General features: G+C 41.1%; 1 protein-coding gene across 5 annotated transcripts in view; it reads left to right on the top strand.

Annotated features, from left to right (window-relative positions):
• Positions 1-25,501, top strand: part of gtf2h2 (general transcription factor IIH, polypeptide 2) — a 52,081-nt gene that overhangs the window by 12,458 nt on the left and 14,122 nt on the right. For 3 of the 5 annotated variants that reach the window (XR_010962656.1, XM_067982760.1, XM_067982758.1), the window contains exons 2-11: positions 1,586-1,682; positions 2,162-2,239; positions 13,395-13,431; positions 13,603-13,689; positions 15,841-15,891; positions 19,213-19,267; positions 22,713-22,818; positions 23,019-23,109; positions 23,985-24,072; positions 25,393-25,500. Coding sequence is in view for 4 of the 5 variants with exons in the window: in XM_067982760.1 (XP_067838861.1) it covers positions 1,627-1,682; positions 2,162-2,239; positions 13,395-13,431; positions 13,603-13,689; positions 15,841-15,891; positions 19,213-19,267; positions 22,713-22,818; positions 23,019-23,109; positions 23,985-24,072; positions 25,393-25,500 (757 nt within the window). In the remaining variant the exon portion in view is untranslated. Of the gene's footprint in view, positions 1-1,585; positions 1,683-2,161; positions 2,240-13,394; positions 13,432-13,602; positions 13,690-15,840; positions 15,892-19,212; positions 19,268-22,712; positions 22,819-23,018; positions 23,110-23,984; positions 24,073-25,392; position 25,501 lie in introns of those variants that run through there. The other 2 variants (XM_067982761.1, XM_067982762.1) reach the window with 2 other exon arrangements.

Below are 25,501 nucleotides of genomic sequence, written 5' to 3'. Positions count from 1 at the left end.
TTAGGAGCATGGGCAATGGGGTTAGGGATCTGTGGGGTTAGGAGCAGGGGCAGTGGGATTAGGGATCTTTGGGTTAAGGAGCAGGGGCAGTGGGGTTAGGGATCTGTGGGGTAAGGAGCAGGGGCAGTGGGGTTAGGGATCTGTGGGGTAAGGAGCAGGGGCAGTGGGGTTAGGAGCATGGGCAGTGGGGTTAGGGATCTGTGGGGTAAGAAGCAGGGGCAATGGGGTTAGGGATCTGTGGGGTTAGGAGCAGGGGCAGTGGGGTTAGGGATCTGTGGGGTAAGGAGCAGGGGCAGTGGGGTTAGGGATCTGTGGGTAAGGAGCAGACGCATTGGGGTTAGGGATCTGTGGGGTTAGGGATCTGTGGGTAAGGAGCATGGGCAATGGGGTTAGGGAGCTGTGTGGTAAGGAGCAGGGGCAGTGGGGTTAGGGAGCTGTGTGGTAAGGAGCAGGGGCAATGGGGTTATGGATTTGTGAGGTTAGGAGGAGGGGCAATGGGGTAATGGATCTGTGGGGTTAGGAGCAGGGGCAGTGGGGTTAGGGATCTGTTGTGATAGGTATCTGCGGGATTAGGGATCTATGGAGTTAGGAGCAGGGACTGTGGGGTTAGGGATCTGGGGTTAAGGGTCGAGGCTGTGGGGTTAGGCATCTGTGGGTTTAGGAGCAGGGTTTGTGGGCTTTGGGGTCAGGTAATTCGATAAATTCTGAGGTGATAAATGCTGGAGCTAGGGCTGGTGTCAACATGTCAACTCTCATTCATTTGCAGTGAAAGGCATTAATTTTGTTTTTTAAAAATATGAACAATTTCATGTATAACCACATCTGCTTTTATTTCTCTCCTTGCCAAATTTCTGCACCAATTTTGTCTTGTCGCCTTCTGTACTGAAGCTATCAACTGCTTTTGGGCAATGGGGTTAGGAGCATGGGCACAGTTCCACAGAGCCTGGTCACCCTCTGTTACTTATCTATGTGGCTATTACTGATGTGTAAATTTGGACAGTGAGTGTTGGTGGTGGGATAGGTGAGGGTATAACGGCTAATCTCGGGTGCTGAGGCCATTTGTAACAGCCCTTTTCTTACCCCATCTAAAGTCAAGTATATCAGCACAAACCTGGGACTTTCTGGGTCTACATGGCTAAGCTGCTCACTGGATAAACTCCTTGAGCCATTAGGGGAGCTTAATTCCATTTATTTAAATCAATTTGCAATGGTTCTCACCAATTTTGATTACAAATCCTGCTCCCAAAATTTCCCTGATGTTGATAGCTCTGGAGCAGCATCAGTCAAGGCCAGGGACTGAGGAGTAGGAGATTTGGGCTCGTATTTATTTCTATATTTTTATGAATGGCTGTATGGGAAATAGAAGTGCACTTTGGAGGTATGATGGAATAGATGGAGCTTTAATCTGTAGGCTGTCATGAGGTGACAAAAGCTGGAAAAGTATTCCCCAGCATTGATGCCAGTCACGTTGATGAGCACAAATACAGCAGAATATCGAATTTTTAAAAAAATGATGGTGACTCTTTTTGGACAATATGGAGAAAATGCAATGTTTAGCATTCATTTTCTAATTTTTATCTTAAAGGTAACAGTTACTAAACAACCTCCACCCCCACCCCCTGCAAAATGTATGATGAACCAGAAAGAACCAAACGTTGGGAAGGAGGCTATGAACGGACTTGGTATGTGTTCTAGTTTTATTTTAGATTGAGAATTTCTGCGCTATTTCGAATGATGCCACGTGACCGTTAATATCCACCTGAGCAGGCAGATGGGGTTCAATTTAATGTCTCATCTGAAATAGGGCACCTTTGACAATGCGCTGCTCTCAGTATTGCACCAAAGTGTCAGCTTACGTTCTGGGCTTGAATTTATAGTGAGGTTTAATTGCACAGCCTCCTGACTCAGAAGCAAGAGTGCTACCAACTGAGCTGTAATTCTGAAAAGATGAATAAACCTTCAACTTCTGACATTTAAAGTGTTTGCTTTATTCGTTAGGTATTCTTTTAACACCTCGTTTTGAATCATTACAGCCAGCTGAGATGATTATAAGTACAGCATTTGAATGCTCTATGTAACAAAGTAAAGCTTTATCTTTGCTTAGAATGTTTTGCTTCAATATCAGAAATTCCTTCCAACCGCCTGTCACTTTTATTTACAGGGAAGTCCTTAAAGAAGATGAATCAGGTTCTCTTAAAGCTACTGTTGATGATCTCCTCTTCAAAGAAAAAAGAAAAAGGTAACATAGAGTCCAAGTTAATATATTTTAATTAATTGAGGCACAATGGCATGAGAATGGATTTTGTGTACTGTGGAATTTAAACTAGCAAGGTGGGGGGAGGGATCTGGTAGCAATAACAAAAGCCTAAAGATAAAAGAAACAGGAGATGCGTGTAAAGGTCAGACTAGGGTAAGGAATGAAGATAACATAAGTGGTCAAGGAATAAATACAGCTATAAAACAGAAGTATAAGAGGACTGTTAAAAATAGAGTAAAAGGCATAATTATTAAAGATGAATTAATCTGCCTGTACAGCAATGTACACAGCATCCAAAATAAAACGGGAGACGTGGAGGCAATAATCCATAGCGAGGAACCAGATGTAGTAGGAATAGGTGAAACATGGCTACATGAAGAACAGGACAGGCAACTAAATATTGCAGGTTATAACGTAACCAGAAAGGATAGGGAAGGATAATAGAGGGGTGGGTGGAGGAGCTGTACTAATTAGGGATAACATAATGGCAGTAGAAAAAAGGGACATAACTAACAGAAGGATAGAAACGGAATCCATATGGATTGAAATAAAAGATAAGGCATTGATCATGCTAATAGGGGTATACTACAGACCACCTAATAGTGGAAAGGAGGTGGAGGAAGAAATGTGTAAGCAAATATGTGAAATGAGTAAAGGACATAGAATAATAATTACGGGAGATTTTAACTACCCCCAAATAAACTGGCAAGAAGAGGTAAGTAAAGGAGTACAGGGAATGGAGTTTTCACAATGTGTGCAGGACTCCTTTCTTACCCAGTATGCCAAAAGCCCAACAAGAGAGGAAGCACTACTGGATTTAGTAATAGTAAATGAACCAGAACAGATAAGAGAAGTAAGTGTAGGGGAACATCTAGGCAATAGCGATTATAACATAATAAGGTTTAAGATAAAGATTGGGAAAGACATAAGGAAGACAAAGACCAAAGTAATAAATTGGAAAAAAGCTGATTTTCAGGGGATGAGAATGGAACTAGGGAAAATAAACTGGAAAAATTTACTGACAAATAAAGAAATAGAACAGCAGTGGGAAGCATTTAAAACAGTGATCAATAGAATCCAGGAGACATATATCCCAATAAAAAGCAAGAACAAGCTAGCCAGTAATGACACACAATGGATGAATAAAGAAATAAGGGCAAAATTGAAACTAAAGAAAAAGGCATACACTAAGTATGTAGACAACAAAGGAGAGGATGACAAAAGGGAATACGAAAAGGTTAGGAAAGAAGTCAAAAAATCAATTAGGAAGGCAAAGAGAAACTACGAAATTAAATTATCAAGGAATATAAAAGGAAATAGTAATGTATTCTACAGGCACATGAGTAACAAAAGAAAAATCAGGATAGAGATAGGGCCACTAAGGGATACAAACCAAAGGTGCATTGAATTAGTGCAGAGTTGGCAACGTTCACCGCACTATTCCAGCCATGGGCATTAAATTTTTAGAAGTCATCAAGCCATTTTGGGCTGTTCTACCTGAAATTCTGCAGGTAATGGCAGAAATATTAAATAATTACTTTGCCTCATTATTTACGAGGGAGACTAACATGGTGGGCATGATATTAGAAGAAGAGATCAAAAAAGATATCAAGACATTTAAGATAGAAAGTGGAGAGATAATTGATAAACTAATCAAACTAAAGGAGGATAAAACCACTGGTCTGGATGGATTGCATCCACGCATATTAAAAGAAGTTAGGGAAGAAATAGCAGAGCCACTATTACAGATATATAAAAATTAATCAGAAAAGGGAATAGTGCCAGAGGACTGGCGGAGAGCTAATGTGATTCCTATATTTAAAAAGAGAGATGGAACAAGACCAGGGAACTATAGACCAGTTAGTTTAACATCAGTGGTAGGAAAGATAATGGGATCCTTACACAAAGATGTAATAGAGAAACATCTAGAAACCGAAAATATAATAAAGAATAGTCAGCACGGATTTCAAAAGGGAAGGTCATGCTTGACCAACTTTATTGAACTCTTTGACGAAGTAACAGAAAGGGTAGACAAGGGAAATGCAGTAGATGTAATATATTTGGATTTTCAAAAGGCCTTCGATTATGGTACTGCATGGTAGACTCAACTAAGGTCAGAGTGGAGTCAGGGGACTAGTAGCTGAATGGATAGCAAGCTGACTGCAAAACAGAAAACAGAGAGCGTGGATTAAAGGTAGTTACTCAGACTGGCAAAAAGTAGGAAGTGGTGTTCCACAAGGGTCGATGCTGGGACCACTGTTGTTCACCATTTACACAAACGATTTGGACTCGGGAATCGGAAAAACAATTTCAAAACTTGCGGACGACCCCAAATTGAGGGGCATAGTTAAAAACTGAGGAGGACTGTGACAAAATACAGGAAGATATTAATAAACTTGCAGAATGGGCGTGTAATTGGCAAATGAATTTCAATATAGAGAAGTGTGAGTTGGTACGTTTTGGTAGGAAGAATAAGGAGGCCACATACTCCTTGGAAAATAAGAGTTAAAATGGGGTAGAGGAGCAGAGGGATCTGGGGGTACAGATACACAAATCACTAAAAGTAGCGACACAGGTCAATAAGGCCACTTTTTTAAAAAAGCAAATAAAGCACTGGGGTTCATTTCTAGAGAGATAGAATTGAAAAGCAGGGAAGTTATTTTAAACTTGTATAGAACCTTGGTTAGACCACACTTGGAGTACTGTGAACAGTTCTGGTCTCCATATTATAAAAAGGATACAGAGGCAGTGGAAAAGGTGCAAAAAAGATTTACTGGGATAATACCAGAACTGAAAGGTTATACCTATCAGGAAAGATTGAGCAGGCTGGGGCTCTTTTCTGTAGAAAAGAGAAGACTGAGGGGTGACCTGATAGAGGTCTTTAAGATTATGAAAGGATTTGATAGGGTAGACGTAGCGAAGATGTTTCCACTTGCAGGGGAAACCAGAACTAGGTGCCATAAATATAAGATAGTCACTAATAAATCCAATAGGGAATTCAGGAGTAACGTCTTTACCTAGAGAGTGGTTAGAATGTGGAACTCACTACCACAAAGAGTGGTTGAGGCGACGAGCATAGATGCATTTAAGGGGTAGCTAGATAAACACATGCAGGAGAAAGTAATAGAAGGATATGTTGATAGGGTGGGAGGAGGCTCGTGTGGGGCATAAACACCGGCACATCCCGTGAACAAATAAAAAAAAAATGGACCTGTTGGGCTCAATGGCCTGTTCCTGTGCTGTACGTTCTATGTAATTCTATGAATTGAGGGTAGCCCATCTGCTTGACCCCAACAAGACTTTAAATTAACATCACTACAGTTAATGATGATGTTAATGTGCCCAACCCAATAGACCAGTGAATGAATTTTAGTTCTAACAACAAATAGTGCTGAAAAAAGTTGGTGGAACTCAAAAGTGGAAAGGCACGGGCTTTGATGGCATGCATCAGGGAAGTCAGAGAGGAAATAGCAGCGGCTTTGACCACAATCTTTCAAATATCGTTCGTTATGGAAGTTCTGCTAAAAGGGGTAAAGCAAGTCTCAATCGACCAGTCAGCCGAGTGGGTATGCTTCCAGAGGCTGTAATATGGGATAAAATTAATACTCACCCAGGAAGATGTGGATTAATTAAGGACAGCCAACATGGATTTGTAAAAGTTAAGTCATATCTGGAAAATTTAAGAGGTTTTTGAAGAAATAATGGAGCGTATTAATAAGGGTAATGCAGTGAATATTGTTTATATGGATTTTCAAAAGGCATTTGATAAGGTACTGCATAGGAGGCTTATTGAGAAAATTAAGGCAAATAGTATTAAAGAGAGTGTGGCAGCATGGATAGGAAATTAGTTAAAGGACAAAACACACAGATTGGTAGTTAATGGATATTTCTCAGACTGGAGAGGTTAAATAGGGTCAGTATTAGGACCATTGCTCTTCCCAATGTATATAAATGATCTGGACTTGGGTATAGGGGAGCCAGTATCAAAATAAGGAATTTTATTAACTGAAAAGAATTGTCAGTGACTTCAGGAACATGTAAAAAAGTTAGTAGATTCGGGAAATAGATGTTAAATGAAATTTGGTGCAGAAAAAGTGAGGTGAATAGGGAGAGGGTGTATGCATTAAATGGTAAAACTTTAAAAGAACTAGAGGAACAAAGAGACTTGGGATTCAGATAACACATCTTTAAATGTGGCAGGACATTTCAATAAAGTTGCGATTAAAATCACTAAGGAATTGGTACTCAGTAAATTAATGGGACTCAAGGCGGATAAATCCCCTGGACCTGATGGCTTACATCCTAGGGTCTTGAGGGAAGTGGCAGTAGGGATTGTGGATGCTTTGGTAATAATTTTCCAAAATTCTCTGGACCTGACAAAGGCCCTGGCAGATTGGAAAACTGCTAATGTAACACCCTTATTTAAAAAGGGTAGTAGGCAGAAGGCTGGAGATTATAGACCAGTTAGCCTAACATCTGTGGTGGGTAAAATTTTGCAGAACATTTGGATAAACATAATTTAATAGGACAAAGTCAGCATGGCTTTACGAAGGGGAAGTCATGTCTGACAAATTTGCTTGAGTTCTTTGAGGACATAACGTACAGGGTGGATAAAGGGGAACCAGTGGACGTAGTGTATTTAGACTTCCAGAAGGCATTCGACAAGGCGCCACATAAAAGAATATTGCTCAAGATAAAGAATCACTGGATTGGGGGTAATATTCTGGCATGGGTGGAGGATTGGTTATCTAACAGGAAGCAGAGAGTTGGGATAAATGGTTCATTCTCGGACTGGCAACCAGTAGCCAGTGGTGTTCCGCAGGGGTCGGTGCTGGGTCCCCAACTCTTTACAATCTGTATTAACGATTTGGAGGAGGGGACCGAGTGTAACATATCAAAGTTTGCAGATGATACAAAGATGGGAGGGAAAGTGGAGAATGAGGAGGACATAAAAAACCTACAGGGGGATATAGACAGGCTGGGTGAGTGGGCGGAGATTTGGCAGATGCAATACAATATTGGAAAATGTGAGGTTATGCACTTTGGCAGGAAAAATCAGAGAGCAAGTTATTATCTCAATGGCGAGAAACTGGAAAGTACTGCAGTACAAAGGGATCTGGGGGTCCTAGTGCAAGAAAATCAAAAAGTTAGTACGCAGGTGCAGCAGGTGATCAAGAAGGCCAACGGAATGTTGGCATTTATTGCTAGGGGGATAGAATATAAAAACAGGGAGGTATTGCTGCAGTTATATAAGGTATTGGTGAGACTGCACCTGGAATACTGCATAAAGTTTTGGTGTCCATACTTAAGAAAAGACATACTTGCTCTCGAGGCAGTACAAAGAAGGTTCACTCGGTTAATCCCGGGGATGAGGGGGCGGACATGTGAGGAGAGGTTGAGTAGATTGGGACTCTACTCGTTGGAGTTCAGAAGAATGAGAGGCGATCTTATTGAAACATATAAGATTGTGAAGGGGCTTGATCGGGTGGATGCGGTAAGGATGTTCCCAAGGATGGGTGAAACTAGAACTAGGGGGCATAATCTTAGAATAAGGGGCTGCTCTTTCAAGGGAATTAGGGGTTACGGGGAGTGGGCAGGAAATTGGACATGAATTTAGATTTGAGGTTAGGATCAGATCAGCCATGATCTTATTGAATGGTGGAGCAGGCTCGAGGGGCCGATTGGCCTATTCCTGCTCCTATTTCTTATGTTCTTATGTAAAGTTGTGGGGAAAAAAAACATATAGAATCCTACATTTTTATAAATCGGGGTAGAGAGTACAAAAGCAAACAGGTAATGCTAAAGCTGTAGAAATCATTGGTTAGGTTGCAGTTAGAATATGTTGTCCTTTTTTAAATACTTTACTTTAGGAAAGAAGTCATGGTCATGGAGAGGGTGCAGAAGGGTTCCACTAGGATGTTATGAGGAAAGATTAGAGAGACCGAGGTCCTTTCCATTAGAACAAAAGGTTGAAGAGAGCTGATAGAGGTGCTCAAAATTATGAGGGATTTTGATGAGGTAAATAAGGAAAAAATATTTCCACTTGTCGGTGATTCAGTAACTTGTGGACATAAATTTAAGTTTGTGGTCATGTCCACTAGTTACTGACTAACCGACAAGTGGAAATAATTTTTCTTTATTCTTCCACCATTTTTTCTGGTGGTACATTCCATGTGCTAACTACCCTCTGAGTAAAGAAATTTTAACTTCTCCCTTTGTTGGTTAAAATGTCTCTATTCAGAGGGTAGTTAGGACATGAAATGCTCCGCCAGAATAGCTTTCAAAAGGAAAATGGATAAATATTTGAAAAATAAAATATATAAGGTTATGGGGAAAGGTCAGGGGAATGGGACTAAATGGATAGCTCTTTCAGAGGGATGACAAAGGTACTTTTGGCTGAAAAATTCTATGAGATGCTCACTATCCTGAATTTGAGAGATAGGAGACTTCTTATTGAAAAGACAAGTTGCCTTCAACGAGCAAGTGTATAAGGATGGATGAATGGCAGATGGAGTTTAATTTAGATAAATGTGAGGTGCTGCATTTTGGTAGATCGAATCGGGCCAGGACCTACTCCGTTAATGGTAGGGCGTTGGGGAGAGTTATTGAACAAAGAGATCTGGGAGTACAGATTCAATGCTCCTTGAAAGTGGAGTCACAGGTGGATAGGGTGGTGAAGAAGGCATTCAGCATGCTTGGTTTCATTGGTCAGAACATTGAATGCAGGAGTTGGGATGTCTTGTTGAAGTTGTACAGGGCATTGGTGAGGCCACACTTGGAGTACTGTGTACAGTTCTGGTCACCCTATTATAGAAAGGATATTATTAAACTAGAAAGAGTGCAGAAAAGATTTACGAGGATGCTACCGGGACTTGATGGTTTGACTTACAGGGAGAGGTTAGACAGACTGGGACTTTTTTCCCTGGAGAGTAGGAGGTTAAGGGGAGATCTTATAGAAGTCTATAAAATAATGAGGGGCATAGATAAGGTCGATAGTCAAAATCTTTTCCCAAAGGTAGGGGAGTCTATAACGAGGGGGCACAGATTTAAGGTGAGAGGGGAGAGATACAAAAGGGTCCAGAGGGGCAATTTTTTCACTCAAAGGGTGGTGAGTGTCTGGAACGAGCTGCCAGAGGCAGTAGTAGAGGCGGGTACAATTTTGTCTTTTAAAAAGCATTTGGACAGTTACATGGGTAAGATGGGTATCGAGGGATATGGGCCAAGTGCAGGCAATTGGGACTAGCTTAGTGGTATAAACTGGGCGACATGGACATGTTGGGCCGAAGGGCCTGTTTCCATGTTGTAACTTCTATGATTCTATGATAAGGATCAGTAAGTATTGAAAAATTCAATTTTTCACAAGTATAAATATTCTCAATGGCATAGAGAATACAAGCCAGGGATAAGTGGTTTATAGAAATTAAATCACCGAAGGTTACCAGCTGTGTTATGTTGGCCATGATACAAATGCTTTATTTCCCATAATCTGATTTGATTTATATATATTCTTTTATGCAAATGATCGATATAATAATTATTTTTCAGGTTTAAGATTAGTTTACATTTATTGCTGTTGGGAGAACACCTACTAGCTGGGGTTATATAAATGAAGGGGTCACTTTATAATCTAGTTTAACATTGGGTTTACACTTTGTCAAAAATATTTTGTGGCATTGTGTATTGCTACAGGATTCTATTGTGTCTTTTTCAAAAAATAGTCCAGTGGCCATTTATAGAAAGGATTTGATAGAACTACCTGTAATACCAGACTAGTTAATATGTCCACATACACACCTATATATTAAACTTAAGGATATTGTATATCATGAAAAAAATGAGAGGAGGGTGGGCAGGAGAAGAGAGGAATCGATAAAATCATTTAGATGAGTTATTTTAGCATTTTGCTAGGTCAATCTAGTTAGAATTAATTTGCATTAGAGTGAGAGCTAGCAACTTTTTTTTTCAGTTATCTGATTTCTTTACCCTTTTAAAATAAATGTATACTTTTTCTCCCAGTTGGAAACGTAAAAACATAGAAAATAGGAGCAGGAGTAGGCCATTCGGCCCTTCGAGCCTGCTCCGCCATTCCATGTGATTATGGCTGATCCTCTATCTCAATACCATATTCCTGCTCTCTCCCCATACCCCTTGATGCCTTTTGTGCCTAGAAATCTATCTAGCTCCTTCTTAAATATATTCAGTAACTTGGCCTCCACAGCCTTCTGTGGTAGATAATTCCACAGGCTCACCACCCTCTGAGTGAAGAAATTTCTCCCCATCTCAGTCCTAAATGTCCTACCCCATATCCTGAGACTGTGACCTCTCGTCCTGGACCCCCCAGCCAGGGGAGACATCCTCCCTGCATCCAGTCTGTCTAGCCCTGTCAGAATTTTATATGTTTCAATGAGATCCCCTCTCATTCTTCTAAACTCGAGTGAATACAGGCCTAGTCGACCCAATCTCTCCTCATACAACAGTCCTGCCATTCCAGGGATCAGTCTGGTGAAGCTTCGCTGCACTCACTTTATGGCAAGTATATCCTTTCTTAGGTAAGGAGACCAAAACTGCACGCAATACTCCAGGTGTGGTCTCACCAAGGCCCTGTGTAACTGCAGTGAGACATCCTTGCTCCTATACTCAAATCCTCTTGCAATGAAGGCCATCATACCATTTGCCTTCCTAACTGCATGCTGCACCTGCATGTTTGCTTTCAGTGACTGGTATACAAGGACACCCAGGTCCCTTTGTATATCAACATTTCCCAATCTATCACTATTTAAATAACACTCTGCCTTTCTGTTTTTCCTTCCGAAGTGGATAACTTCACATTTATCCACATTATACTGCATCTGCCATGTATTTGCCCATTCACTCAACTTGTCTAAATCACCTTGAAGCCTCTTTGCATCATCCTTACAACTCACGTTCCCACCTAGTTTTGTGTCGTCAGCAAACTGGGAAATATTACATTTGGTTCCCTCATCCAAATCGTTGATATATATTGTGAATAGCTGGGGCCCAAGCACTGATCCATGCGGTACCCCACTGTTCACTGCCTGCCACCCCGAAAAAGACCCGTTTATTCCTACTGTCTGTTAACCAATTTTCAATCCATGCCAGTATATTACCCCCAATCCCATGTGCTTTAATTTTGCACACTAACCTCTTATGTGGGACGTTATCAAAGGCCTTCTGAAAGTTCTTTGCTCTCAAGGTGCTGACTTATACCAACTTTACAGTTCCACAGATGATGGCCAACTTTCAGTACAAGTGGCCATTCTTCATGTGTGAGCCCAGACAATGAAATTTAACAGGCTCTTTGACTGGGATGGCATTACAGCTGAGCCCGATGCTGCCCTCAATCGATGTCCAGCGCACTTTCGAGTATAGGTCACCGGATAGCAATCCTGAAAAACTCTGGTTCACTTATTTTTCTCCTGGGTTGCTGAGGTCAATTGTAGAATCCTCTCTTTTACTGTGGCTGAGATCAATCAATTAATCAAATCTAAGACCTTCTGAGTCTTATGTGTTGCAGTTCTACGAGGTATTGTGCATTTCCTAAACCTTTGAGAGAATCTCCTTCCTTGCTGTTATGTAGTTGATGATCAAAGAATGGTTTTCATGACAGTTGTAGTGAAGTTGAACAAAAATGAGAAATACTGTGATTTTTCTTGAAGCGGACAGTAAGAATATTTTGAAGATTTACGTAGAAATCTTTGGACTGGGGCTGGTGTGCTGTATTAAAACATGGGCTATACACACTGTTCCCCACATAGTGTATCTTCTATCTTGGCTATGCTGTTTAGACAAGTGGAGGAAATGGGGAGAACTAAGCAAAAGCTTGCTGCTATGCTACTGGGAAGCCAAGATATGGATAAACGAAGGAAACAAATCCTGGGTTGCTTTGTTGCACTTCTTAGTGGCCAATCCAAGAACTACAGTCAGAGGCTTGTGAAAATTGCCTTCTTGCCCAATTGGCTAAGTGGGAAATAAAGCATTTTTGAAAAATTTGATGCGATCACTTTTTTAATTCAAATTTCTCTCCGGTTCTCCACATCTCTTGTGTAGGCAGTGACTTGTGATGGGGTGTCATCCATGGATACCAAAAGCCTTTTGGTACTTTGTTTGAGTGGTATCACACGCACATACACCATTACACTGTATTGCAATCCTCTAGCTCAGGGACATTGAAGCTAATTGTAGTGCCTGACCACCAGCCTGGCTGAGACCTGCTAACTCAGTACAGACCAGTTATCAAACCTGGGACCTTCCTGGTCTGTGTGGAACCATAGAAATTTACACCACAGAAGTAGGCCATTCAGTTCATCATATTGCTGGCTCTTTGCTAGAGTAATTCAAAACTAATCCCATCGCCTTGCTCTCTCCCTATAGCCCTGTATCTTTGCTTCAGATTTACACTTTTCCCTCAAAAGATGTAATGATCTCTGCTTCAATTCTCTGTGGCAAAGCATTCATGCGCCAATGACCTTCTGTGTAAAGAAATTTCTTCCAAACTCCTTACTCTGTTGGTGACAACTTTAAATTGGGTTGGGATGCTTTAATTATGAGAAGAATCTGAGGCTCTTTTCATTTGAACAAAGAAGGTTAATAGGAGATCTGATAGAATTGTTCAAAATTATGAAGGGTTTTAATAAAGTGATTAGAGAAAAAACTATTTCCTTTGATTGGCGAGTACTAAACTAGAGGATATAAATTTAAGATAATCAAAAAAAAAACGAAGGGAGAAGTTAGGAGGATTTTTATTCAGGGGGTTGTTAGGACATGGAATGTCCTACCAGAAACAGTGGTGGAAGCAGAATTCATAATCGCTTTTAAGAAGGAAGTAGGTAAATATTTGAAAAAGAAAAATTTAACAGGATATGGAAAAAGTCCTATTCCCGTGTCCTATGTGAATAGCGCTTTCAGAGAGTTGGGGCGCACAATTCTAATCTCCCAAGACCCCCCTCATCACTAATCCTCCAACCAGAGGAAGTGATCTTTCTCTGTTCACTCTACCTAATAAAACCCTTCATGATTTTAAAATGGGTGTATTTAATCAGTGTGCACTGGAGGAGCCTGACTTCACTTCGGTGTAGTTTCCCCTTAAGTAATTCTGCTGCTGCTTTCTTCCCTGTAGAGTCTTTGAGCAGCATGGACAAGTTAGACTTGGAATGGTAAGTGTTTAACATGTGATCTTTAACTGTTGCATACAACAAAAAACAGTGATTGTCATCTTTTTCTCAAAAACAGAATTTTATTAAACTAGATGCAGTTTGCATACTGTACAAATGTTAAGGTATTTTGCAGGGTGATTTCCCTTATTATAGTTATTTTCCAATTTGTAGATGCGGCACTTGTATGTGATAGTAGATATGTCAAGATCAATGGAAGATCAAGATTTGAAACCGAACAGACTTACCTCAACATTAAAGGTAAAGTAAAGGATGTATGTTTGCTAGACTTCTGATTTTTAAAATTTGTATCTCCTATTAGTCACTTATTTACACACTGGAGGATCTCCCAAAATAGTAACTTTTAAGTACAAAAGGTTCTCTGATTGGTAATTGAAAATACATTGTTACAAAGAATACTTCTTTTGACCTTTGTATTTGCCTGACTCTTTCTGTGCTCACCACCACCCCCGTTTTTGTATTAACTATCCTGATGAATTAATTGGATTATTGATTTGTTTTACACCAGAGCAATGGGAAAGAATTTGTTAGGCTAAGAATAGGGGGGAAGAGATAAAATTAATGGCTGTGATTTTCTGCTTCAGCACTAGCCAGCTCACATATTTTGCGTCCATTGTACTGAACGAGAGGAAAATTGCAGGCTGGCCAGTGCAGAAGCGGACTTTGAGTAGTAGTTGGAACCGAGTTACTTGGGTTACTAAAAACTTAACAATGTTTGACAGACATTGTGTGTGTGTGTGTGTGTGTGTGTGTGTGTTTTTGGAGGGGGCGGTGGATGGAATCATGAAAGGCGTAAGCATTTCAATTTCTGCTTTTCAAAAACATTCTTAATTTTCTCACTAATGTTGGGGTATAATTCCATGGTGTTGGTAACCCATGTTTGACGTCAGACCATAAGAGTAAGCAGGATTGTTGGGGTGTAAGGAGAGCATTGTAGCTGAACTCAATTCTCTGTTTCTGCTGACGTCCACTCTGTGCATTTTCTAGCAGGGCCAATTGTTTAGCGATGAGGAACACAAACCCTGGCTAATTAATACCCTCCATCCTCCCACGAAGCCCATTATGCAGGATCAGTTATAGCACCTCTACCACTGTCTTGCCTGAGATTAAATGGCTCAGCATTGGTACCAAACCTGGGATCACCTGCTCTGTATGGCAGAGTATCACATCACAGGGAGAATTTACTTCTTGGGGAACTGCAGTTTCTTCTTTCATAAATTATTTGGTCAGATGTGAGAGACAGGGGGTGAAATACAGATGTCTCAGCCTTCTGAAGCTAAGAGGCCAGAATTGTGGGAATGCTGAATTCAGAGTGCATCTTCAAGTGCTAGCCTCACTATTTCCTAGTTCCTTCCCTGCTTTTCTGCAGGTATTAACTCCTGCTCAGGTATACATAAGAAATAGGAGCAGGAGTAGGCCATCCGGCTCCTCAAGCCTGCTGCGCCATTCAGCAAGATCATGGCTGATCTTCTACCTCAACGCTATTTTCCTGCACTATCCCCATATCCCTTGATGCCTTTAATATCTATAAATCTATCGATCTCAGTTTTGTATGTACTCAGTGACTGAGCCTCCACAGCCCTCTGGGGTAGAGAATCCCAAAGATTCACCACCCTCTGAGTGAAGAAATTTCTCCTCATCTCAATCCTAAATGGCCTATCCCTTATTCTGAGACTGTGACCCCTGGTTCTAGACTCCCCAGCCAGGGGAAACATCCTCCCTGCATCTACCCTGTCGAGCTCAGTAAGAATTTTGTATGTTTTAATGAGATCACTTCTCATTCTTCTAAATGCTAGGGAATGCCGGCCTAGTCTACTCAATCTCTCCTCATAAGACAATCCCGCCATCCCAGGAATCAGTCTGGTGAACCTTCATTGCACTCTCTCTATGGCAAGTATATCCTTTCTTGGGTAAGGATATAGTTCTACAGGGACCAGGTGTCCCCTGGTTCTTTGCTCAAATTGCCTTTTGTCTTGGTGAGCTTTGATGGTGAGTGTTGTCAAGCTATTTCACAATAAGAGAGCGACACAGCTGAGCCTGTCCTGGCTTCACCTGACATCTACATAAACGCGCAGGATAGCACAGACCAGGAAATGAAGTAGAGATTTCTAGTCTGTACGGCTCTGTTACATGCCGTTAGGGGAGCTTGCCCTAGTTCAAAATGTGCCGTTTGTTGTAGAATCAGCCCATTTCAATCTAGAGCCAAAGTCCAGATGTCCTTCTCTGTCAACATACCAGTGTGAATAGCTCTACTAGAAGCTTGCAGCAAGGCTGCGCAACACTGCTGTTGACGGATGTTACTTTTTTCCAGCCTGCGTACAATTTGCTTTAAATTACAGTTTAGCAAGCAAACAACTTCTTAAATCAGAATTTTTTTCCTTTCTTTTGCAGTTGCTGGAATACTTTCTAGAAGAATATTTTGATCAAAATCCTATTAGTCAGGTATGAACACAAGAATTTGTGGGTCAGGATGAGTCTACTTATTCCTGCATCTTTCTCTCTCTAGTTTCACTCCTATCTCTCATTCCCTCACCAAGTTCATCTTGTTCATGAGACCCAACTCCTGCTTCCTTGACCCCATTCCCGCTATACTGCTGACCACTCAACTTCTCTTCTTGATCCCCATGCTAGTTAACATTGTAAATGGTTCCTTCGCCTCGCGTACTGTCTCTCTCCCTTTCAAAACTGCCGTCATCAATTCCTCCTCAAAAAATCCACACTCGACCCCCTCTGTCCTTGCAAACTACTGCCCAATTCCAACCTCCTTTTCCTCTTTAAAGGCCTTGAACATAGTACCGCAACATAGGAACAGGAATGGGCTATTTAGCCACTTGAGCCTGTTCTGCCATGCTTTTAGATCATGGCTGATCTGTAGCTCAACTCCATTTACCTGCCTTTGCTCCATATCCCTTGATACTCTTACCTAACAGCAGCATCCACAGTCTTTTGGGGGAGAGAGTTCAAGATTTCCACTACCTTTTGTGTGAATAAGTGCTTCCTAATTTCACTCCTAAAAGGCCTGGCTCTAATTTTAAGTTTGTATCCCCTTGTTCTGGATTCCCGCAGCAGAGGAAATAGTTTTGCTGTATCTACCCTACTGAATTCCTGTGTCATTTTAAAGATTTTGATTAAATCACTCCTCAACCGTCTGAATTCAAAGAATATAACCAAAGTTTTTGCAACCTGCCCTTGTAATTTAACCCTTTTAGCCTTAGTATCATTCTGATGAATTTGCACATTATGTTTGAATCTCTCCGAACAGGTTTCTTCCCCTGCCACTGCATTGAAATAAGTCAGCAAACATGGGTGAGGGGTGAGGGTAACTTGGTGCGGACTAGGATACAGGCAGCACAGTTTTGGGTAAGCTGAAGCTTATGGAGGATGGAAGATGGGAAGCTGGCCAGGAGAACATTGGAATTGATGGAGAGGACACTGAAATTGCAAATAGACTGGGTCAACCTGAGACAGTGGCTTGACTCAAATGATATCCACAGTGACCGTGATGCACTATCCCTCCTCGTCCTTCCTGCAGCCTTTGATATGGTCGACTGCAATGTCCTCTTCTACCTCTTCTCCTCTGATGTCCAGCTCAGTGGGACTGCTGTCATTTGGTTTCACGCTTACTTATCCAACTGTAGCCAGAGAATATCCAGCAATGGTTTCTCTTCCCACCCTGCAGTTACCTCTTGAGTCCTCCGAGGATCTATCCTTGGTCCTTTTCTCTTCCTTATCCACATGCTGCCACTTGGTGATTTCGTCGGAAGACATGGGGTCAGGCTGACAACACCCAGCTCTACCTCTGCATCACATCATTCAACCCCTCCACTGCCTCTGTATTGTCAGCTTGCTTGTCTGACATCCAGTCCTGGATGAGCTGAAGTTTTCTCCAGTTAAATATTGGGAAGAGCAAAGCCAATGTCTTTGGTCCCTGTGACAAATTCTGTACCCTTGCCACCGATTCCATCCCCCTCCCAAGCCACTGTCTCAGGTTGACTCAGTCTATTTGCAATTTCGGTGTCCTCTCCATCAATTCCAATGTTCTGGCCAGCTTCCCATCTTCCATCCTCCATAAGCTTCAGCTTACCCAAAACTGTGCTGCCTGTATCCTAGTCTGCACCAAGTTACCCTCACCCCTCACCCCTCATCCATGTTTGCTGACTTACATTGGCTCCCAGACCCTGAACAACTTAAAATTTAAATTTTCATCCTCGTGTTTAAATCCCTTCACGGGCTAGCCCATATATATCTCTGTAACCTCCTTCAGCCCTACAACCCTCCGAGCAATCTGCGTTCCTCGGAGCCTGGCCTCTTGTGCATTCCCCACTCCCTTCGCTCCACCATTGGCAGCCGTGTCTTCAGCTGTCTAGGCCCTATGCTCTGGAATTCCCTCCCTAAATCTCTGTCTCTCCACCTCCCCATCCTCCTTTAGGAACCTCCTTAAAACTAATTTGACCAAGATTTTAGTTACCCCTCCTAATATCCCCTTTTTTGGCTTGGTGCCTGTTTTTGTCTGATTAAGCTTCAGTGAAGCACTTTGGGCTCATCTTTCAAAGACATGTATAAATGTTAGTTGTGTTCCAATTAATTGGCTGATGTTGGTGCTGACTCTAAATTTTGGATATCAATTGTATCCCATTTTTCTGCTCTTGCCCTGTCCTTATTATTATTTTTCTTTAGGTGGTTATCTAATTCCCTCTTAAGTGTGATGATAGGCACTTGTGGTAATGCATTCCATAATTTAATAACTTTTTGTGTGAAAAAAATTATTTTTATTTATGTTTATAGTACTAATTTAATTTTATGCCCCTTATTACCGATGCGGTAACGAATGGAAATAATCTTTCATTATTTACTGTCTCAAACCCTTTCAAAAGGTTGTGGTTTCAAGCCCCACTTCTGAGTGTTAAGCATAAAATCTAGATTGACATTTCAGTGCAGTACTGAGGGAGCGTCTTTTGATGGGACTTTAAACCGAGGTCCTGTCTGCTCTCTCAGGTGTACGTTAAAGATCGCATGGTACTATTGGTAGATTGCTCCAAGAGGAGCAGGGGATTTCTCTTGGTGTCTTGGTCAATATTTATCTCTCAACCCACATCACTAAAAATATATTATCTGGTCATTTATCTCATTGCTGTTTGTGGGACCTTGCTTTGCATGAATTGGCTGCTGCATTTCCCTACATTACAACAGTGTTTACACTTCAAAAAAACTTCATCGGCTGTGAAACGCCTTGGGATGTTCTAAGGCCATGAAAGGCACTATGTAAAGTTTTTTATTTCTATCAGATCTCCCTTAATCCTCTCAACTCTAGTGGATGCAGTCCTAGTTTTTCATGGCTCTCATCATAATTATATTCTCTTATCCCTGGTATCATCCCAATGAATGTACATTGGACCTTTACTGTAATTTTCTATTGTGGGTTCTGGCAGGAACACAATTTGTGTGACAAAAGTATCATTCTGAATTTTGTTTCATTTCAAGCTGTGAATTAGACTGAGTAAGTTAAATCAGTCTCATTGGTAGAATTAATTGTATTACAGGAAATCATTAAATATTTTCTCCCTGTGCCATACATTATGGGTCCAGCAGTAGTTTATTCCTCCATAAGCCTTTGGACAAGGCATTTGATGTTTCATTTAAATGTGTGGCAAATTCCAAGCCTCGATAAAAGACCTTGCATGGATTAAGTACTCCATTAGTTCATTTTTAATGGCAGCAAAATATTGCCCATTACTAATTGCAATATTTTGTTATTATTTTTAGATTGGTATCATTACTACAAAAAACAAAAGAGCAGAAAAACTTACTGAACTTGCAGGTAATAGTTTACTCAGTACATGTTTCATATTTTAAGGCAGCATTGAAGTAATTATATGAAGTGTAACATTGGCTATATAGCATAGCATTCAGTAGCAAAAGGTTGTAAAATAAGATTAAAAAACTTACGAGTGTAAAGAGCTAGAACCTAGATCTCACCTCTTCTACTCTTGTCTGGGATTAATTTGTATACTTCGGTTTTTGGACTGTGCAAAGTCTATTTCTATATGCCTGCATACAACTTGAAACATATCTCTTGATATTATTAGTGGACTGCGTAGCATTCAAATGAATTCGTAACTGTACATTGGGTTTCAGAAAGATCTATAAATATGCAATTCGGTCATCCCTGTTGACGTTCCCAGAATCTTGTTGCTTCCATAGGAACAGGAGTAGGCCATTTAGCCCCTCGAGCCTGTTCCGCCATTCAATGAGATCATGGCTGATTTGTGACCTAACACCATATACCCGCCTTAGCCCCATATCTCTTAATACCTTTGGTTAACAAAAATCGATCAATCTTAAATTTAAAATTAACAATTAAGCTAGCATCAACTGCCGTTTGTGGAAGAGAGTTCCAAACTTCTACCACCCTTTGCATGTAGAAGTGTTTCCTAACTTCACTCCTGAAAGTCCTGTATCTAATTTTTAGGCCATGTCCCCTAGTCCTAGACTCCCCAACCAGCGGAAATAGTTTCTCTCTACCCTATCAGTTCCCCTTAATATCTTGAAAACTTCGATCAAATCACCCTGTAATCTTCTAAATTCCAGGGAATACAACCCTAGTTTGTGTAATCTCTCCTCGTAATTTAACCCTTGGAGTCCAGGTATCATTCTAGTATATCTACATTGCAATGCTTCCAAGGCCATTATATCCTTCCTAGGGTGCAGTGCCCAGAACTGAACACAGTACTCCAAGTGTGGTCTTACCAGGGCTTTGTATAGCTGTAGCATAACTTCTAATCCCTTGTATTCTGATCCTCAAGATATAAAGGCTAGCATTCTATTAGCCTTTTTGATTATTTTCAGTACCTGTCCATGACATTTTAATGATCTATGCACATGGACCCCTAAGTCTATTTGGACCTCCACTGTTTCGAGCTTTTCACTATTTAGAAAGTACTCTGATCTATCCTTTTTAGGCCCAAAGTGGATGACCTCACATTTGCCACAGTTTTGCCCATTCGCTCAATCTATTAATATCTCTCTGTAATTTTATGCTTTTTGATGAGGTAACAGAGAGGGTTGATGAGGGCAATGCTGTTGATGTTGTGGATATGGACTTTCAAAAGGCGTTTGTTAAAGTGCCACATAATAGGCTTGTCAGCAAAATTGAAGCCGATGGAAAAAAGGGGCAGTGGCAACATGGATATGAAATTTGCTAAGTGACCGGAAACAGAGAGTAGTGATTGGTTGTATTTCGGACTGGAGGAAGGTATACAGTGGTGTTCTCCAGGGGTCGGTTCTTGGGCCACTGCTTTTTTTGATACATATTAATGACTTGTACAGGGTGTACAGGGCACAATTTCAAAATTTGCAGATGACACAAAACTTGGAAGTGTGGTAAACAGTGAGGAGGATAGTAATAGACTTCAAGAGGACATAGACAGGCTGGTGGAATGGGCAGACATATGGCAGATTAAATTTAATGCAGAGAAGTACAAAGTGATATATTTTGGCAGGAAGAATGAGGAGAAGCAATATAAACTAAATGGCACAATTCTAAAGGGGGTGCAGGAACAGAGAGACCTGGGGGTATATGTGCACAAATCTTTGAAGGTGGCAGGACAGGTTGAGAAAGCGGTTAAAAAAGTATATGGGATCCTGGGCTTTATAAATAGAGGCATAGAGTACAAAAGCAAGCAAGTTATGTTGAATCTTTATAAAACATTGGTTTGGCCACAACTGGAGTATTAGGTCCAATCTGGGCTCCGGACTTTAGGAAGGATGTGAAGGCCTTAGAGAGGGTGCAGAAAAGATTTACTAGAATGGTTCCAGGGAAGTTACATGGATAGACTGGAGAAGCTGGAGTTGTTCTCCTTAGAGCAGGGAAAGTTAAGAGGAGATTTGATAGAAGTGTTCAAAATCATGAAGGGTTTAGATGAAGTAAAATAAAGAGAAACTGTTCCCATTGGTGGAAGAGTCGAAAACCACTTTAAGGTGATTGGGAAAAGAACCAAAGGTGACATGAGGAAAAACTTTTTTGCACAACGAGTAGTTAAGATCTGGAATGTGTTGCCTGAAAGGATGGTGAAAGTAGATTCAGTCGTGACTTTCAAAAAGGAATTGGATAAATACTTGAAGGGAAAAAATTTGCAGGGCTACGGGGGAATGGGACTAACTGGATTGCTCTTACAAAGAGCCAGCACGGGCTCTATGGGCCGAATGGCCTCCTTCTGTGCTGTAACCATTCTATGATTCTATCCAATTTAATCTTCAAATGTGGTTGATAAAGTGTAGCACATTTGTGTACTGTCATAAAGTTGTTAGGGCAAATTACATAAAGTGGTATCTAAATCTTTGTTACTCCTTACACCATAGACACCTATTTTTAAAAAAAATTAAGCAGGATATCTTCCAGGTGCTGTTTCCATCATGTCAACCATTGTTCCTGTTTTTACCTGGAAGAAATTTGCTTTAAGTCCAGTGTACCTTTTAGACCAAGTGGATCCACTAATATGACATAGCTTCTCATAACAACTAGTATCAAATGCAGGATACAAATTCCAGTACTTAATTTCTTTGAAACTTACAGGTTTTCCAATTGAGACCTAACCCGTGAAGTAGACTCCCTTTTTCCCCATTTTTTCCCCCACCTAATTTTCTCCCCTCACTTCTTGAAAGAACTTGACTCATTCTAGGTTTGGTTTCATGTAAACCACCAATCCTCTGGTACCTATCCCAGGTGCGAGAGACCTTTGCATCCTATTTGACCCTGAGCTGAGCTTCTGATCCCATATCCTCTTCATTACCAAGACCGCCTACTTCCACCTTTGTAACATGGTCTGTCTGCCCCTGCCTCAGCTCATCTGCTGCTGAAACCCTTATCCATGCCTTTGTTACCTCTACACTCGACTATTCCAATGCCCATCTGGCCGGCCCCCCATCTTGCACCCTCAGTAAACGAGCTCGTCCGAAGTACTGCTATACATATCCTGACTCGCATTAAATCCGGTTCACCCATCACCCCTGTGCTCGCTGACCTACATTGGCTCCCGGTCCAGCAACGCCTCAATTTTGAAATTCTCATCCTTGTTTTCAAATCCCTCCATGGCCTTGCCCCTCCCTATCTCTGTAATCTCCTCCAGCCCTACAAACCTGCGAGATCTATGTACTCTTGGAACAGGAACCCTGGCTGATTTTGTTTCTTTCTCCCTCCCTCCCTCACACTGAGGCCAATCATAATTTCCAAATTAAGACTGTTTTTGTCATTGTTTCTGCAATAGGAAATCCAAAGAAGCATATTGCTGCATTAAAGAAAACTGTAGGTGTGTCATGCAGTGGAGAGCCGTCACTTTATAATTCACTCACCTTGGCCATGGAGACTCTGAAGTAAGTGTTTTCGAACTTTATTAACAATTTTTTTTACCTTTCCACTTCCCCCTTTGTTTTTCTGTTTTGCTTCTGTTTGCATGCTGCTCTTCCACCTGAGATTATTTGAGCTTATTTTTACTCAAACTGCGATTTGTTTAGATTTTGCACTAGATTAGTACAGATGACTTCACCTCCAGTTTTTTTTTTCTTCCCAAAAGACACATGCCAGGACACACCAGTCGTGAAGTACTTGTCATTTTTAGCAGTCTTACAACTTGTGACCCATCTAACATTTATGACCTTATTAAGGTAAATGTTTCATATATTTTGTTCATAAGAAGTAAAAGTAACCTATGTGCAGCTGGCCTGGTGGTGCACTGGTTTGTGTGTGTTTGTGTGAGGGGTAACTAGTTTTTATGCCTTGGAATTCCAGAATGTGGGTTCCTGCTTTAGATTCAACATGTCACAAATTCCCCACTGACAAGAACTATTTGGGGGATGTGATTAGCAGAGGCGGAATAGGCTCGAGGGGCTGAATGGCCAACTCCTGTTCCTATGTTCCATTGCTCTGTTCTCAGCTTAAGGTGAATTGATGTAATTTTGAAATGCAGAGGAATGAGACTAAGTGGGTAGGCCTTTCAGAGAGCTGGCGCTGGTGCAAATGTGAAAGTTTTCTGATTCTATGGTTTCGTCAACAAGTGGAATTTCCAAGATGCCTGGAAACAGGTTGTCTGCTTTGTGCTGAGTTAGTGATCTCCGCTGGGGTGATGGAAGAAGTGCTACATTTGGCTTCAATGCAATGGATTAGGGAGGAGAAAATTGAGCAGGGTTTCTGCTCCTGATTGCTATCTGGCATACCTCTGCTGGAAGTTGCATATGTGGATGGCAGGGGAGAACAATATTGGCTCAATTGTGATGTTCGCTGCGGTTGAATAATCTGCTGACACCTGCTGTATTCACACACGTGAAGAAGGGCCACTGTGGTGAGATACTGAGGGTGATCGGTACCTCAGCAATAAGTCAAGGCCTTCAGGAGAAGAAAAAAAAAATTGTCAGAAAAATGGAGAATTAAAAAAATTGTAATGCGAGACATAATTGTACTGTCATTTGTTAAATCTTCATTGCAGTCTTTAAGATTTTTGATGCAGTAATGCTAATCCACCATTTTTTTTTACTTCATGAAGTGCTTGAAGGCTGCTAAAATCAGAGTGTCCGTGATTGGTCTGTCGGCAGAAGTTCGGGTTTGCACTGTCCTCACCCGTGAGACTGGTGGTAGGTAATCTGAAGTAACCAACTCATCTTGCCAGAGTTAGAAAAGAAAATTAAAAATATTTTAAAAGTGCTTGCTTTAAAACCCACCAAGGTCTCGGTGGTTAAGACAGTGAGTGGCTGGGCCATATGGATGAAAAGATTCCCAGGTTTGATCTTTGGTCTATGCTGAGTTACCTGATCGCAGCCAGGGCATTAGTAAGGGCTCTACAATTGATCTCCGTGCCCTTGATTAGGGGGAGGAAATTTGGCAACGGTTCCTGCTTCTGGTTGTGATTCAGAACCCTCTGTTGAAAGTGTGTGCATGAATGTTGGGTAAGAGGAGAATTGGGCTCAGCTACGATGCCCCACATACTCAAATAGCCTGCCTAAACTCACTGTGGGGTCACGTGAATAACGCCACTTGGGCAGGGCACCGGAAGGTGACTGATACGTGTGGTATGTATTCCAGCAAGAAGTCAATGCTTTCAGAAGATGGGAAGGGAAAAATTGATGGAAAAATAAAACGTGCCTGTTTTATTAATTGTCTGCATAATTGGGGGAGAAGTTAATTAAGGTGCATTTAATCTGTCCGCTGCCTATGAATGATTGCTTTTCACCTGCGTAACTGAATGCTTTTAACTCATTTTTACTGCAAGTCAAAAGTAACTTCTTGGAGTGGAATCTTGTTGAAAATTGGATTGTGCAATGGTTCTTACTTCCTTGCAAGAGGATGGAAAGGAAGGAAATTGTTAGTTTTTCTAATATTCTGGTTTACTTTTGTGACTGCTTAACTTTAAATATTTAAGCAAAGCCCATCAGTGAGCATGCATTTTTCATCTGTTTAGTCATATAATTATGTATCTTCCCTATACCCAACCAGATCAGCAGACTGATATCATTGCGATACTTTTCATTGTGGAATTCTTCATTGGCTGGAGTCAATGCTGCCATTGTTAAATTAATTTATCAAACCCGAGATACAGCAGCATGGTGGGGTTGCACATGTACTGTGTGAATGTTGGGTCATAATTTCATGCCTGCAACCCTCCTCTGCTGTTCTCAATTCTAGCCATGTCAGTATGGGGATGTGCGAGGCAGAGGTTGGGTGAGGGACTGAAGTCAATCTTGTAAATCTTTTGCTAGCTAATTCTTACTGGCATTGACAAAATCATGGGAATAGGTTATCTGTTCTTTTGGTCGCACTTAGTGTGGAGTCTGAAGAGACCAGGAAAGCAAAAATGAATGGAGGGCGTCTCTTTCTCAAATTAAAAATGAAACATTCTAGTTTAAGAAATATTAACATCTTAGATATATGCTTATTATTTCTGTGGTCCTTCCCAGGTACATACCATGTTATTTTAGATGAGAGCCATTTTAGAGATCTGCTTATTTATCATGTTAGTCCTCCACCTGCCAGCTCCAATTCAGAGTGTTCTCTCATTCGTATGGG

Source organism: Heptranchias perlo, chromosome 4 (assembly GCF_035084215.1).
Source record: "Heptranchias perlo isolate sHepPer1 chromosome 4, sHepPer1.hap1, whole genome shotgun sequence".
Lineage (NCBI taxonomy): Eukaryota > Metazoa > Chordata > Chondrichthyes > Hexanchiformes > Hexanchidae > Heptranchias > Heptranchias perlo.
Note: the sequence above shows the minus strand (reverse complement) of the source record. Positions and strands in the feature narration are given on the sequence as shown.